This window comes from Rhinocladiella mackenziei (assembly GCF_000835555.1).
Source record: "Rhinocladiella mackenziei CBS 650.93 unplaced genomic scaffold supercont1.6, whole genome shotgun sequence".
Classification (NCBI taxonomy): Eukaryota; Fungi; Ascomycota; class Eurotiomycetes; order Chaetothyriales; family Herpotrichiellaceae; genus Rhinocladiella; species Rhinocladiella mackenziei.
Genome location: NW_013550599.1, coordinates 125,865 through 141,331, shown reverse-complemented (window position 1 = coordinate 141,331; position 15,467 = coordinate 125,865). Strand labels below are relative to the sequence as shown.

The following is a 15,467-nucleotide window of genomic DNA, read 5'->3' as shown; positions in this document are numbered from 1 at the left end:
TCAAGTTGGCTGGGGCCAAATGCGATAGCGCTCAGATGAAAGGCGACGTTGTCACTGAAGGACGATGAAAAGAGGTACCACGGTCAATGGAAACGAGTGTCAAGATGTCCAAGGGAGGCCTAAGAGAGAACGAAAGCCGGGACCGAGGGGTGGTGACGGTTGCAATGTTGACAAGCCCGATATCAAGGGACAAGGGATTGGGGTCGAGGGGTGCAACCGATCAGCTGACGTCACGCACAAACCAGGCTTTCCCATGTTAGCCAACCGCCGGGGCTTTTCGAGGAGCGAGATCTCAGGTCGAACTTCAACATGTGCCGTTATGATTCGTCGGCACGGCTCGTGAAGCTGTGGTGCGATAACATACCGCCAGCTCAATATGGCCTTGTCATATGCTCCATTTGCGTGACCCAGAAAGTAAAAGAGATTTGCGTGTCATTGGTAGAATGAAGCATTGCCAGGCTCGAGGCGAGGTGAAACAATCGGGTGGATTATTATTGGCGAATCGCCCGCCGTTATCAATGCTTCTGGAGGATGAAGGTAAGCCGATTCTATTATTTCTGAGCACCGAAATTATGGAGGTATACCCGACCAGAAAACAAGCCACAGTATGTCGATATGTCCATGCAATCTGACATATCCCCATGTTTACTGTACATGAGTGTGTCCCAGATTTCCCAGCAGAATTTGTCATGCAATTTCCGGGCTCAAGTCTGCGACCAAAGCTCAAGATTCGGCTCGAAACCGGCCGGTCGTGCCCCGGTGCCTATTGTGCCCCAATACTCCCGTCATGGCTGTCGAAGACCTGGACGGATCGTCGAAAAGTTCTTAATATATCCAAGTCCAGGCATTCTGTCCAGTTGTGATGTTGAAAGAAAATCCAGCCCGTGACGCCGAACCGCAGGTCCCTGTTGGTAAGTTGAAGGAAGGTTTCCGAATGACCCATGCACGTTGCCGAGTGACGTGTTCTAGAACATCGAAGTTCACCGGCCTAGTCTCTTGACAGCGCCTTGCCGAGTTTGACATCTTCAAGACTGTTGCGTCTTCCCCAATTTTTGGGTTGTCGTTTGAGAAATGCTCCGACAGCGCCGAGGTATCCCTCGTGACGGAGAAAATATGCCTGCTTTTCGCCTTTGGACCAAAACTTGATGGCATATGAAAGCGTGTTCATCGTTTGTGTATGACCTCGGATGAAGGATCCACCAAAATAAATATGTTGGAGGTTGTGTTTTTCAGATTGAAGATAGGCAATTTGTCCAATGTTGTTGGATATTGCATACAACAGACTTCGGGCCATGTCTTCCATCTTGAATCCTCCAAGGCGGTCTTCATTTTCACCATGCGGGTCGCCATTGGACAGACCTTCTCCATCTTCAGCATGTCTTTCAGCCAATCTCTTCATCCGGAAAACTTTTCCAAAAGTGCTGGCAATGGTGGTGCTCTTCAGCCCGATTTTGCTGTATCCGCCGCCATATATGTCACCAACGAGCATGTCAACACCACTATTGTCGCCCTTTTCGGCCAACCTGAGCATCTCGTCAAACGTGCGAGCTCCAGTGAGCAGGGAAAGTAGGCCCCAGAACGTTCCACCTCCTAGTGATGTGCCGCCCACCCGCTGGAATTCTCGAGGGCCTGACACTTTCACCATCGAGACACCTGATCCGATATTGACAAGAAGATAGGGATATATGTCGGCGCGGGCTTCGGCAAATTGCATTGGCTCTTCTTCACTGTATGTAAAGACTTCACGCGGGATCTCCGTGATGAAGAAGTCCAGTCCTAGGGTATCCTATCGTCAGTGGCGCGCTCAAGAGAATTGTTTCAAGCCTTCACCTATGATGAGACATTCCATTTCGTCCTCTTGAACAACATCGACATGAAGCACCTCTTTCATTCGATTGTAGAATTTGTATGCGCCTCCTCCTGTTGCCATGACAATTAATTGCTGGGGTGTCGATCCGTTTAATTTGGACTGCGTTTGTTTGAGTTCTTGAATGAAATCAATGCACATATCAATGCGGTCGGTTTCGAAATTGACAAAGTTCAATCGACCACCACCATGAGTAGAACCAGGTTCGCGCGAGAAATATACGAGCTTTGCGAGGGAGCCCCCAATCTAGAATTCGAGTCAGGATATAGAGCAACACACACACACACACACACAGAGAGAGAGAGAGAGAGGAAACTTCACGGGCGCCATACATCAACGGCGACATGGCTGACCACATCCGTGTGATGCGGCAGCCTGATATCCTTCCGTTCCCAATGAACGTATTCATTTTCCACACCATTTCGGTCGTTCACCTCGTCATCGACAATGAATGCTCCCTCCACATTGATCTTGACCGATGCAGGAATCGGAGGAGCACGTGGTGGACGAGCAGGAGCATCACCATCCACGATTGCAGAGGTGTCCTGGATCTCGGCCTCCGTCGACATCCTTGTTGACGTCGAAGTAGTGGAAGATGATGGTATGAGGCTGTAAAGAGTTCCATGCGAAAGTTCGATCGATGGCGTCGTGTGACTTTTGTTGATGGTCGCAGGGTATTATCGGACACCGATCTCCTGTGAATATGTTTGCTTGGTCATCCTAGATGTCAGATCCGGCCGATCGAAATCATAGGGCCGTCTCTGTATAAATATCTGAACTGAAAAAAAAAAAAAAAAAAAAAAAAGTCCTGAACATTTTCGTCAAGACAAGCAGCCGATTTGGACCTCGGTTTTCGCCAAAGGAAAATATTTATTTGGGCAGTCAAGTGTATTTTCTTTGCGGTGAACCCCGCGAGAAACTAGAGCGTGGGGTTGGGGCTGCCGCACCGTGACTGATGCAAGATTACCTACGCACTTGTAACTCCCTCTCGCCTGCGATGCTCTTACGCTACAACGATAACTGTCGAGCGACTGGTGAAGGACGGGTTCGTCTTCCTGGACATAAGATAACCCGTACCTCTCTCGCGACGTGTTCTCCTTCTCCCTGGTAGTTACGGTACGTTATTTTTCGTGCTCGTGCGGTGTTACCGGTCTGCTTCCTATCAACCCTGAGCTCTTATGGTTGTACCGGCCAGTTTACCAACACGCCTCCCTCTACTCTTAGCAGGACTTTACCCGAACTCGATGGCGAAAGGTCGATTGGGCTTAGAGGACGTCTTCGACACGGCAATGTTGTCATAACACTCCGAAGGCGGTGGGACAAAGGTGAAGTTACTAGTCGAAAGACGACAAAACACACACAAGATGAGGGACCACCATCCAGGCGGCGGAGAGTGCTCGGTTGTTGGAAACAAGTTCACACACTTGAAGCCCAAGGAACCGTTCATGGAGGACGGCACGAGGCTAAATATTTGGATATCTGCCGGAGTTTGCAAGCTCCGAGAACGTGGACCATTCGTCTTCAATTCCTCTCAAGGCAATCAAACACCTGGCCGGCTATAGGGCTATATTAAAGAGGCAATCGAATGAGTTCAGCTAAAATGCCACCTGGATCATCCATGGTTCCGAGGCAAGAGTCCTTTCTCGCTGCAGGTTACTGTGCTGAGCGGAACGGCAACTATGCAAATCCTACATCGGAACAGAGCGCCCATGCAGAGCAAACGGAGCGTCGCGGATCAAGCACTGCTCTTCCCACGGCTGATGTCGAGAGACAAGAAATGCCATCTATTGACGGAAAGGCGGCGCAGCCAGATGGCCTGGCCGAGCAGCATAGTCCAGCCAATACATCTGAGACAAGAAGGAGCACCTTGCAAACGACCCTTCTCATGGTCGCACTGTGCGTATGTGAACTCACCTCACCAACTTCTTTCAAATCATGTGGACATGGCCTGATGAGTTTGACGACAGATTTCAGTCCTTCTCGCTGCGCTGGACATAACCATAATCACGACTCCTTTGCCCACTATATCCTCCCACTTCCATTCAAGCACCGGGTACGTTTGGGTCGGGTCAGCCTTTCTCCTTGGAAGTGGAGCCTCGGGCCCTACGTGGGGAAAAGTGAGTGACATATTCGGTCGACGACCGCTTCTACTCTCCGCCGCTGCAGTATTTCTGCTCGGCAGCGCGCTGGGCGGCGCGTCCAAGAACGTGGCCATGTTGATTGCGGGACGTGCTGTCCAGGGTGTCGGAGCGGCCGGCCTGTTGACCCTGATCAATATCGTAATTGGAGATCTCTTTTCTCCAAGGTGAGCACTGCCGGGGATTGTCCGGGGTCGTCGTTCCAATCTGATCATCTTTCAGGGAGCGCGGAGTCTACTATGGGATCGTGGGCATAGTATGGGCCTGTAATTGGAGGAGCCTTGGCCGATGAGGCATCCTGGAGATGGTGTTTCTATATCAATCGTAATGTCTCCCGTTTGTTTCGTCTACCTATTCCCCCTTCTGTGTCTCGACAAACTAATCGTTCTCTACCTCACTGCAGTTCCAATCTCCGGCACGGCGTTCTTTATTATCCTCTTCACCCTTAGACTGCGCCATGAAAAGCCACGAGTCATTCCAGCTCTCAAAGCGATCGACTGGCTTGGAAGTCTCAGCATAACCGGTGGCACCATCATGTTCCTGCTGGGCTTGCAAATGGGCGGCGTCACACATCCGTGGAAGTCGGCGACGGTTGTTTGTCTGATCATTTTCGGTGTCGTCACCTTTTTTCCTTTTCCTAGGCATCGAGTGGCGAGTGGCACTTTACCCGATCATCCCAAAGCATCTGTTGACCGGAGGCCGGCAGCTGGCGGTGTTCTCACTCGACTTCAGCCACGGCGCCGTCTTCATGCAGACTTGTTTCTTCCTTCCACTGTACTTTCAAGCCGTGCTAAACGCAAGCCCTCTCCTTTCGGGGGTTTGGCTGCTGCTATATGCGCTGTCCCTCTCACTCAGCTCCGTCGCCACCGGAATCTATATCAAAAAAACCGGCCGCTATTTCGATTGCATCATTTTTGGGGCCACTGTCTCTGTCCTCGGCCAAGGCCTTCTGTACGAACTCCCTTCCTCGCGAGCTTGGGCGAAGATCATCATCTACCAGATCATAGCTGGAGTCGGCGCCGGTCCCAACTTTCAAGCACCGTTGATCGTGCTTCAAAACCTGGTACCAAGGCAAGACAACGCTACCGCCACCGCAACATTCGGATTTTACACGTAGTCTTGCCCGTGCAATTGGTGTCGTGATCGGCTCCGCCGCGTTCGCCAACAAGATGACGAGTCAACAGTCGACTCTTCGAGCCGCGCTAGGTGACCAGCTCGCAGCTCAGTTCACCGGCGGCAATGCGTCGGCAAACGTATTCCTACTAGCCAAACTAACGGATTCGCAACGGCAAGTGGTAGGACGAGCATTCTACGAATCTCTGAAACCGATGTGGATCGAAGTCGTGTGCCTTGCCGCCGCGGGTCTGGTCGCGGTGTTGTTCATCGAGCGGCGCAAGAAACTGGACCAGACGCATGAGCAGGTCCGCACCGGACTCGAGGCAGAGGGGGAGAGAAGGAAGGTGGCACAAACTCTGCGAGCCAAAACGAAAGGGAGATGGAGGACGGAACGGCTAACCTGAACAATTGGCTGCTCGCTCGGCAATGGAGGGAGGAGAGCGAGACCCGTGAGGGGTGGTGATCAGCGTGGGATCCTGTGGAAGTTCATATATTTTCTTTTTCCTTAACAGCCTTCGTAATCTTCGTTATTGTGGAAGATATATGGGGGTAACAGACATTTAAATTTGCACAGTTCAGAACCCTCAAGCCCATGTTACCCAGATGCTCCTGAGCTAACTTCAAGGCCTCATTACACCCTTTCAGCATTTCCGCGCCGATGTCCGGTGTCTGGAGGAAACTGCAGCTCGTCGACGCCATCAACCTGATGATCTGTGTGATTCAGTGAAGGTGGATACGGCAAGTCCGCTGAAAGTGGGACGTCTGTCGCTAGATCTCCGCCGCCACCATTGTCCATATTGTAACCGAGATCCAGATTGAGATCGAAATTGGGATCAAGGAATTCATCAGCCAAGATCAGGCTAAGCCTTGGTACAGAATCGGTAGGAGACTGTCCCGACCAGTCTGGGAGTCCGGAGTCTGTCGGTGGTGGTTCCGATGTTAGGATTGTGTCCCCAGAAGGTATTGCTGCAGAGCTATCGTCATTGTGGGCAGAATTTGCGGAGGGTTCCAAGGGCATCAAGTTACCAGAATTCAGCATGGAAGAACGGCCGACTTCGGGATATTTGAGTTCGAAGGGGTCCGAATTACCTGCTAGTGGTTCATGGTTCGTAAACGACGCGATCTGTGGGAGGCCAGGCTTCTCACGATCAGAAGGAGGCGTTCGGCTTTCCGTCCCAAGGGAGATAAATCTGAACGACTGGATGAGTTCTAGATCCTGTGGCATCTTGGCATCGTGGACATCCCAAGGATGTTCAACGCGGAGCCATTCTTGTAGCTTGGTTGTGACACTAGAGAACTTCGCCGCTAATCTGCAGCCCAGGGATGCGACCTCGACAAGTTTGAGTCTCAATTGCTGCAGATAGAACGACAATTTAATCGCCGTAGGGTCCAAAATTTGATTCAGATTGCCGTCGATTGCTGAAGCCGAAAAAAAGATCTTGAACAACAGAAAAATTGCATAAACTGCTCGAACAATGACAATGGCAGGACTAAACTGGAGACTGCGGACAGACATGGACAAAAATGTGTCGAGAAGAGAGTGAGCCGAAGATAGGCACGCCATGACTGAGGATATATGATTCGGGGTGAAAGTGGTGCGCCCAGTAGCCTTTTCCGGTCGCTTGGTTCTGAGTTTGCTTATCCAATATGGTGGTTTGAAGTCTCTGGGATCGTAATCCGCGTACAAGCCACTCTCGTGAAGGAGGCAAACCAAAAACCGATAATTTATATATAAGCATTCTGTACACTTTGTTAGACGCCCCGATCATCCCTTTAACAGAAAGTGAGTCTGATACCATTCATTATTGCGGGAGACAAGCTTTTCTCCCAATCATGAAGTTGCTTGGAGCAGTTCTTGAGATTTAATTGTATTTGGTCTTCAGTATGAGCATCAACATCAGCTTGGTCATTCAAACGCAGGGAGTTGGCAGATAGATCCATGACACTTTGTAACTTGGCCCATGCGGCAAGACATTTATCGGTCGGTGCCGCATAGTGAGAGGATTCAAGTATATCGATGCTTTCTGCCATGTAGGGAGTAAAATGATACGGTTTAGGTCGATGGAAAGCGATAGACACACTTCAAGACCGTCAGCAGGAATCTGTACTATTGCGGCAAGAGCCACTCACCTAGCACTGCATATGTAACATGCCAATAAGGCCCTCCGGCTTTCGATGTTCTCAACACTTTCCTCGCTCTCGCCGCAATTAGCATGTCTATCAAGGGGTTGCTCCTCGACATTTTCGCTTCTCACGTTTTCTCTTGATCGGGGCCCGTTCCGTGTTGCGTATTTTCCATCTAAGCCAAGCTCCACGGTCATTGTGACCGCCATGTGAAGGTATTGATAAAAATTCAGTTCCTCGAAGGAATCCGGGCAGTAAAACCAATTCGTGTTCACAAGAATTGCCTGAATCAACTCAAGAGACCGCTCGGCTCGTATGATGATGTGCTCAGCACAGGCTTACTGGACCTGCTGATGAAGTGTCATGTCGAGCTGTTCGTCGAACGCGCCTGCAGCTGCAGCGAGGACAGCAAGAAACAATATGGGCTTCTGGAAGCGAAGGGAGGCTGGCGTCGTTTCTTTGGGAAACACGACAAAGGGGCGATGGGGAAGCATCTCATTGACATATATGCCAAACAGGTTGGTAGCCTCACCCATTGTTAAATGCCAATATCGATAACATCTCTGGAACTTGAAGGGCAAAGCGCAGGTGAGGCCGTTCCCCAGTTTTGGCGTTCCGGTTGATGCAAGTTGGCATCCAGCTGCTCATCAACCATCTTCCTCTTCTTCTGATTTTTCGCCGATTCCGCTTCAGCTTTGTTCAGGATACTCCTCGGCTCCACATGGTCTGCAGTTTTGACTCCATGGTCCCGTGGCAGTTTCGGCAACTCATCGGTTCTCAAGAGGTCACTCAAGGCCCTGACTTCTCTCTCGAGCTCTCTCACCCTTACATCTGTCCTCTTGGCCCTGGTCCGGCTGGGTTCTTTGAAGACGCAGACCCGTGAAATATCAACACAGTGTTGGCATTGGCCCTGCAAAGCAGCCGTGCTGCCCTCTGGAGCCGGTTGACAACGGATTTTGAGCGCACGGCAGCTTTCACAGGCTCGACGAGCAGCATGCTTGGCAGATTTCTTTGATTTCACGGAATCCAGATTCGTGTCAGACTCTTCACGCATTTTGGGGGGGCTTAGAAGAATCGCGCATCGAACCCCCCAGGTTTCTCTATAATTGTGGGCGACTTGGCGGACTAAGTCATAGATACCTAGATAAGTGCTAGGAAAGAGGTGGAGGACATTGAATACCGGGTACCAGCTCTGTCGCTTGGCGCCGATGCTGCCAAGCAAAGCCAAACCAAACAAAGAACATAATGCAGGAAGTGTCTCGCTATGATTGGATTTCAATTGTGACCTTGCCACAAGGATCAGAGTTGTCCTCAATTCTGCTCAACCTTACGACGAGAGAAACCAGGGGGGTTGTAGGAAGACTCTTCGTGATCAGTCGCCTATGTCCCATTTATGAAGTGAATGTGTCGAAATAATTCGGGTGCAAGTAGTATGCTCTCACGTTCAAAACGTGTTTGAAATCGGGAGACAGTTGTGCCAGGATCGACCATCGACATAAGTGAGAACACCGAGATATTTGTTGTCAAGACGAACACAATATGCAGAGGCCATTTCTCTCTATTCCATTGGCTGTTCATGGCGCCCACAGAAGTGATCTCCGTATCCGTATTCGAAGGAAAGACCGTATTTGGAAATTTGGGTCCGACCCCAGTCGGCAAGCCACCATTCAACATTCGACGGAGGCCACCGAATCGACCGTTCACGCAGACTTCCAGATGCAAAATTGGGCGTGGTCAGAATAATTAAAAAAAAAAAAAATTTCCGAGCTTTTGGGAGCTGTGATATAGAGGCTCTTGGGTTTGTAATGTCACTTTCTTTCTTTTTTTTTCCCTGATCACACCCACACACAAACATCCCTCCACTCCGACGTGGTGGCTCTTGCTTGACTTGGTTCCTTACGCTGCTATGTACATGAACTTGTCATCCCTCAATGGTTGAATGTTTCATGGTTCTCAAACACCAACATCCACAAATGACAAGACCGCAGTTATTCCGACCAACACATTCATGCCAAGACGAGGGAGTAGGTATCCCGCTGAATTGGTACTATTGGGTTGAGAGGTAGGAATTGGGATTGTAGCGGCAGTGGTTGCTGAACCAACGAGAGGTGCGTCAGCGCATTGTTCCGGAGTCATTCCCTGTGCGATGTGAGATGTTCTGCGTCAGTCCACAAGGCCAAAACCCAAGGGTCTCTTCATGATGATACTTCTGAGAAAGCATCGAACATACTGGCTGACAGCATCGATCCGCAGCAACTCCGGTACCACATTGATAACCGTCAATACAGACTCCTGGGAAACAGCATTCAGCCATTGCAATTCAATCATACCGATCGAGAAAGGAAATCATACCGCTCCCATCGGCGCAACAGATCTCCCCGGCATCGGGGTCAACACAGCTCACTCCACCGAAGAAGTCGCAAAATATGTATCCTAGTGGACATGTTTCGGCTTGATGTCCATGAAACAACTCGGTGTTGTTCATGTTGGCAAGGGCTGCTATGAGAAAAAGTGAGAGGGTTTGAAGGATGCTGGATCTCATTCTGGATACTGCTAGATGGGGACGTAGAGTCTGGCAATTCCGAAGAACAGATATTGAAAGTTTATCAGCAGAAATTGCAAAATTTTGAAGGCGCAGCCTGATATATCAATATTCTTCGGTGTGGTAGTCAATCCTCGATGTTCAACTAGGGGGGAGGGTGGGGGGGAGAGAGTCATCTTGATCAGCGCAGAGACCCGGTTGAGTGTCGACATAAACATAGGTAAAACTGTCAATCACACTGAATTTATTTATTGGGTCAACAACGACTATTTCCGAGACATCAAATTTCAATCTGTTGTGTAAGTCAGATGCGGTGTACATCGAGTTGCGAGTGGATGCTGTAAATGGCAGAGTTCTAATGGACAGAGTTCGAAGCAGACGACGAGATCGTGGAGTAGCATACTACATGAGAGAATCTGCAAAGAGGACCTCTTTTGTAGCTCACATTGGAGCAGTGAGGAGTCGCGAGTTGCAGCAACCTTTCGGAGAACTTGGCGAGGGCTGACGAAATGTCCACAGTGCCGAGAGATCTGCACCAGGGCCCGAGTGATTAGTTGTAGAGCCGCCTTGCATCTCGATCCACTTTCATTTGCGATTTTCTTTCTTTTGTATTGAATCTGCGCAGTCAAACTTTGGAGACTCTACTACATTTGTGCGATTGCTACAATGTCGAAAACGAAACATGGCAGCGGCAAAAGTCTTAGCATTAAGCGCAAGCTTAACGATGCTGAAGTCTCCGACAAGAGCAAATCCCCAAAGCGCCCCAAGCACAATAAACAGCCAAAAAGTGATGTTGTAGCCCGACAGAGACCGGCAGAAGTAGACGAATCGATCGCATTGATGGATCCTCTATTATTGACCGATCATTTCGCAAAATCCCTTCGAAGATGCTTTCCAGACGGCGGTGCCATCGCAATCGAAGACCAATACCTGCCTACAAAAGCGATTCTTGATTCCACCAATTTTGACAAAGCCCACGTCACCACGAACTTGCCGGAGTTTCTGGAAACGTTCTCACAGAATGGCAAATCTGAACTTTCCACCTGCGAAGAGGAAACAAAGCCGCATACTCTAGTGATCACCTCATCGGGAATACGAACTGCGGACCTCACACGAGCACTGCGTACTTTTCACACGAAAGAATGTCAGGTCGCCAAACTGATTGCAAAACACATGAAGCTGCAAGATAATGTGGAATATATGAAGAAGACAAAAGTCGGAATTGCGATATCGACTCCGGTAAGACTACAAGATTTGATCGAGGCTGGCGCGATTCAGCTGGACGGGCTTCGGCGAATTGTTGTGGATGGATCATATCGAGATGAAAAGAAAAGGACAATATTTGAAATGGATGAGCTGTTTCGACCGCTGATGGCACTACTCAATTTGGATGGGATTCGTCGGAGGTACGCTGTTGAAGAGAGTATCAAGATCATGGTATTCTGAGTCGAAGATTACGAAGGGACCACGGTGAAACTGGATTTGGGAGTTCGCATATACGATTCATCAACTCTGGAATATTGACAATGTTTCCTCTGCCATGAGCCGTCGCTGATTAGATGTGAGTGTTGAAAACTTTCGAAATCTTGGCAGCAAAGTACCAGGGAAAAAAAGGGTCTGCCTTGAGGTATTGGCAAAGTCCCTCCTTCTTCTCGAACCAATCAGTGACAGTCGGTTCCTGACCTGGCGGTTTCAGTTTTCGGCTGGCTTTCTCCGCACATGGTCGCAGAATGTGGCTGGAGGGTTGGTTGGAAGGTTTCCTGCCTAATTACAGAACCGTGCTTGTCTGCGGTTGCATCCCATCTTTATACAGCTTTAACAAACCTGCACTTTGCATCTAATATCATAACCTATTCTCAAAGAGTGGATGCTTCTCTTGAGTGATTTGGCTTTTTCAGCTCTTTTGCTTGTCGCTGAGGCTGTGTTCAACGTTTCTGCCTTGATTTTCGCCTTCTTCGAACCCTTCGAACCCACTACGAGCATTTCCATCTACCTTTTCGAGACAAACGCGGACGTTCCAAGATGAGCTACCAGTCCTACCTCAAATCTACTTCGAACTCTGCCGTCAAAACGCCCTCCCCGAGCTCTATCCATCGAAAGCCCGCCGCCGTTCCTATCCCGACAATCGTACCCTCTACCTCATCGTCTACACACACAAACGTCATTCGAAATGCTACTCCAAGTTCTACGAGCAATGCCCCCTTTACTCCTACATCATCTATACACTCACCCTCCAATCAATCTGCTCCCGCGGCCCCATCTACTGCCCCGGCCCGCCCGAATTCCCCATTGACTCGGACACCCTTAACCAAAGCACAAATCGATGCAGCCATGAAAGACTGTCTCGATTTACAGATTACTGCGACCTCATTTCACGAAAAACGCCCCTTCGCAGCTCTTCTCTTGGCACCAGACAATACTACCATTCTTTTGACACATGTCTCTATTTCCCATGTCCAACATGCCGAAACCGAATTGGCCCGTTTGGCCAGCATCCACTTTTCACAGAAATATCTCGTGGCGTGTACATTGGTCTCAACATGGGAACCCTGCGCAATGTGCACGGGTACTTTATACTGGAGCAATATTGGACGTGTTGTCTACGCGGCGAGCGAAACAAAGTTGAAGGATCTCACCGGAGGAAATAACGATGAGAACATGACCATGTCCCTTCCCTGTCGAGATGTGTTGAAGGCAGGCCAGAAGGATGTTGAGGTGATCGGACCAATCAATGGTTGGGAGGAGAAGATTATAGAAGAGAGCACAAAATGGTGGAAGGAGCATCAATCAAAAGACTTCGGACATAGAGAGAGGGATGGAAGTGTCAACGGGAATGAAAAGCCAGGGAGTTTATCCAGCATGCGCCAGGGTACGATGACAACTTGGACTGGTGAGGATAACGTTCTCAGCAGCATCGATGACGAGGGAGAGTACAAAGCCGAGTTGGATATCGATTGGATGAGGTAGAGATAGAGAGACGGGATTGCCTCTGGAGAGGGAGGGGGAAGAAGATTGATGTCGCAGAACCATCAAGTGAGCAGGGATGTGATGGGAATCTGTGCTGACGACGGACAAGATTCGCAATTTCGTTTCCTATGGGAGGAAATTTATCACACGTGGACGAAGAACGACTTTGTACAAATATACAAAATCAAGACGTCTACAGGGGATCAATTTGGTATCGATTCAACTGAACCAAAAGGATCAAAACGTCAAAACGTCGAACCAAACCGGCTTGTAAATATAGTCCGCATTACCATTTGCAGAAACTTATCTAATAGTTTGTTCATATGTTCCTGTATTGATTCCCGTTTTGGGAGGGTGGGAGGAGGCGGAAAAGACGAGACATTCTTCATTCATTTCTTGCACGTTTCTTATCCTTTTTGATCTTCCTTCTCCAGCCGTTGACATCCTTACCACCCTCAATATCTCTGAGAGCCTCCATTTTCGCCTCTGCCACATCCTTTAGTGTTCTGCCTTTGACAACTCTGGTCTCCACGTTGACTCCTTCTTCAGTCCATTCCGACATCTTGCTCCCCACATATTCTTCAATGGCCAGGATAAGAGCCACGTCCCGCTGGCCGACAAAAGTGATGCCGGTTCCTTTTTTCCCCGCTCTTGCTGTACGACCTACCCGGTGGACATAATCGGTCGGATTTCGAGGTATATCATAATTGATCACAAAATTCACCTCATGAATATCGAGACCTCGAGACGCGACGTCTGTTGCAATGAGAATTCGAGCCTTTCGAGCTCGGAAGTCGGAAAGGTTTCTATTCCTCTGGCTTTGCGGGAGTTCTGAGTGTAACGCGGTCACAGGATGGGAGAGTTGCAGGAGTGTGCGGTGTAAGATGTCTGCCGTCGTCGTACGATTCACAAAGACCATTATGCTCGGTTCAGGAGATTTGGTGAAGGAGGGCACCTGAAGGAGGACATGCAGGAAAGCGTCTTTGTGGGTCATGGGAACCTGGAGATAGGTCTGAATCAGCGTTGATGGGATGAGACTAGGTGCAACGGAGGAGTCAGAATCGTCAGTGATTTCGGAAACGAAGATTGGCGGACGATCTTGAGGACGTGATTCCTTCAGCGCGCGAACTTCTGGCGTGATGGTGGCAGTGAAGAGAAGCGTCGACCGAGCAGAAGATGGAGGAAGGGCTGAGAGACAGGTGTTGAGGTCAGAGAGCATTGAGCCTGGACCGGGAGCAAGGAGGCGATCAGCCTCGTCCAGTACCACCACTTTGGTTCGCGACAGACCGATGGTGGTTTCTTTACCAGAGCTGAGGATGTGATCGGCAAGCCGGCCAGGAGTCGCAACAACAATGTGAGGCCGTTTCGCAAGGGCCACTGCCTGTGGCCTCATGTCGCTGCCTCCTGTTATGAGAACCGTTTTCAGGTTTTGTGGTGTACCGAGGGCCTGGAATTGTTCGTAGATTTGCAGAGCGAGTTCTCGAGTTGGTGTTAGAACCACCGCATAAATTCCAAAAGGATCCTCTGCCCATTTTTGTAATATTGGAACTGCGAAGGCCACGGTTTTTCCAGTACCTGTTCTTGACCCTCCTATGCAATCTCTTCCCTTTAGTATTTCAGGTATGCAAGCTTTTTGAATTTCGGTGGGATTTTGAATCGCCATTGCAGCAAGAGAGCGCACCAGCCATGGTGACACGTTCAACGACTGAAAAGTATCAGATGTAGTAGGAATTGGGGGTTGATCGATCGATTTTGTGCCATCTGCGATAGGAGGTGCGCCTATTTTCACTCTGGAAAGCGATGATGGATGAATCCGAGTCTGAGACAATACTTTATCACTCTTCTGCAAGATGCGCCTGCGCTTCGGCGGAGGGTGAGGAAAGTCATGGTCGCTCAAAGAGTCACCACTGGCAATATCTGAGTATGCATCTTGTTCTGTGGTGTTAGGAGTTCTCGAGGTTGCCATAATCGACTTTCTTTGCTGCATTGCAAAATGTTTCGAAACTTTTTTTTGAGAGGTGTCACCAACGCCTTGGCCACGGCTCTGGATTGATGTCTGCCTTGTGCCGATTAATTAGCAAATGGAGAATTTTCATTCTTTTCTGGTCACCAATTGATTCTGGCTCAGCTTTAAGCTCCTCTATTATCTTCTGAAAATGAGCAAGCATCTGTGCTTGCGGCGATGCCCTCATTGCTCCACAACATCGCATTGTCCGCAATGCTATCAACATCAATGCAGGTGGCATACCTAATGTGATTCCGCCTTTTAGCTATCCGGGATCCGGGCACTTTTTTGCTTCCATTAGATAGTGCTGGGATATCGTTCCCAGAAGCATTTCCGTTCCCTTCAATCGATTCTATCGACCACTTTCTAATTATTGTTCCCGATCCCATTATTCGCAGTCATGAAACCACTTGAGCCCCGATGTCCGCACAAGATCGCGATAACGGAGAACCTCGAAGTTCCATTCACAGTCAAGATTTGGGGAGTTTGGAGACAACCTGCACAGAGGTGTGAAAGGAGAGGACTTCGTCAAGCTTCATCCCGATGTGTTGAGTGCCGGTGGTGGAAGAAACTCCCACTCCCCTGATACCGATGTGGCCGTATGGGAGGGTGGACGTCATCGTGAAACTACTTGAAGCGAAAATATGATGAGCACAACATCCTTGGACCAAAAAAGGATCTTCGGGACAGGATCTGGATTGTGTGATA

The 15,467-nt window shown here is 49.4% G+C and overlaps 9 protein-coding genes across 9 annotated transcripts; 4 read left to right on the top strand and 5 right to left on the bottom strand.

Moving 5' to 3' along the window:
* Positions 1-988: 988 nt before the first annotated feature.
* On the bottom strand, positions 989-2,436 carry Z518_07860 (pantothenate kinase; the record flags this gene model as incomplete). Its single annotated transcript, XM_013413603.1, has 3 exons — positions 989-1,776; positions 1,831-2,113; positions 2,200-2,436. The coding sequence occupies 3 exons, from the start codon at positions 2,434-2,436 to the stop codon at positions 989-991; spliced, it is 1,308 nt and encodes a 435-aa protein (XP_013269057.1).
* Positions 2,437-3,485: 1,049 nt separating this feature from the next.
* Positions 3,486-5,122, top strand: Z518_07859 (uncharacterized protein; the record flags this gene model as incomplete). The annotated part of the gene is made up of 5 exons (XM_013413602.1): positions 3,486-3,767; positions 3,835-4,172; positions 4,228-4,271; positions 4,409-4,603; positions 4,647-5,122. 5 exons carry the CDS (start codon positions 3,486-3,488, stop codon positions 5,120-5,122), a joined length of 1,335 nt encoding a protein of 444 aa, XP_013269056.1.
* A 52-nt stretch (positions 5,123-5,174) lies between these two features.
* Positions 5,175-5,525, top strand: Z518_07858 (uncharacterized protein; the record flags this gene model as incomplete). The annotated part of the gene is made up of 1 exon (XM_013413601.1): positions 5,175-5,525. The coding sequence occupies one exon, from the start codon at positions 5,175-5,177 to the stop codon at positions 5,523-5,525; it is 351 nt and encodes a 116-aa protein (XP_013269055.1).
* Positions 5,526-5,752: 227 nt separating this feature from the next.
* Positions 5,753-7,454, bottom strand: Z518_07857 (uncharacterized protein; the record flags this gene model as incomplete). Its single annotated transcript, XM_013413600.1, has 3 exons — positions 5,753-6,861; positions 6,918-7,201; positions 7,252-7,454. The coding sequence occupies 3 exons, from the start codon at positions 7,452-7,454 to the stop codon at positions 5,753-5,755; spliced, it is 1,596 nt and encodes a 531-aa protein (XP_013269054.1).
* Positions 7,455-7,583: 129 nt separating this feature from the next.
* Z518_07856 (uncharacterized protein) lies at positions 7,584-7,781 on the bottom strand (the record flags this gene model as incomplete). Its single annotated transcript, XM_013413599.1, has 1 exon — positions 7,584-7,781. The coding sequence occupies one exon, from the start codon at positions 7,779-7,781 to the stop codon at positions 7,584-7,586; it is 198 nt and encodes a 65-aa protein (XP_013269053.1).
* Positions 7,782-7,783: 2 nt separating this feature from the next.
* Positions 7,784-8,299, bottom strand: Z518_07855 (uncharacterized protein; the record flags this gene model as incomplete). Its single annotated transcript, XM_013413598.1, has 1 exon — positions 7,784-8,299. One exon carries the CDS (start codon positions 8,297-8,299, stop codon positions 7,784-7,786), a length of 516 nt encoding a protein of 171 aa, XP_013269052.1.
* A 2,154-nt stretch (positions 8,300-10,453) lies between these two features.
* On the top strand, positions 10,454-11,233 carry Z518_07854 (uncharacterized protein; the record flags this gene model as incomplete). Its single annotated transcript, XM_013413597.1, has 1 exon — positions 10,454-11,233. The coding sequence occupies one exon, from the start codon at positions 10,454-10,456 to the stop codon at positions 11,231-11,233; it is 780 nt and encodes a 259-aa protein (XP_013269051.1).
* Positions 11,234-11,809: 576 nt separating this feature from the next.
* Positions 11,810-12,754, top strand: Z518_07853 (uncharacterized protein; the record flags this gene model as incomplete). Its single annotated transcript, XM_013413596.1, has 1 exon — positions 11,810-12,754. The coding sequence occupies one exon, from the start codon at positions 11,810-11,812 to the stop codon at positions 12,752-12,754; it is 945 nt and encodes a 314-aa protein (XP_013269050.1).
* Positions 12,755-13,139: 385 nt separating this feature from the next.
* Z518_07852 (uncharacterized protein) lies at positions 13,140-14,720 on the bottom strand (the record flags this gene model as incomplete). Its single annotated transcript, XM_013413595.1, has 1 exon — positions 13,140-14,720. One exon carries the CDS (start codon positions 14,718-14,720, stop codon positions 13,140-13,142), a length of 1,581 nt encoding a protein of 526 aa, XP_013269049.1.
* Positions 14,721-15,467: the final 747 nt, after the last annotated feature.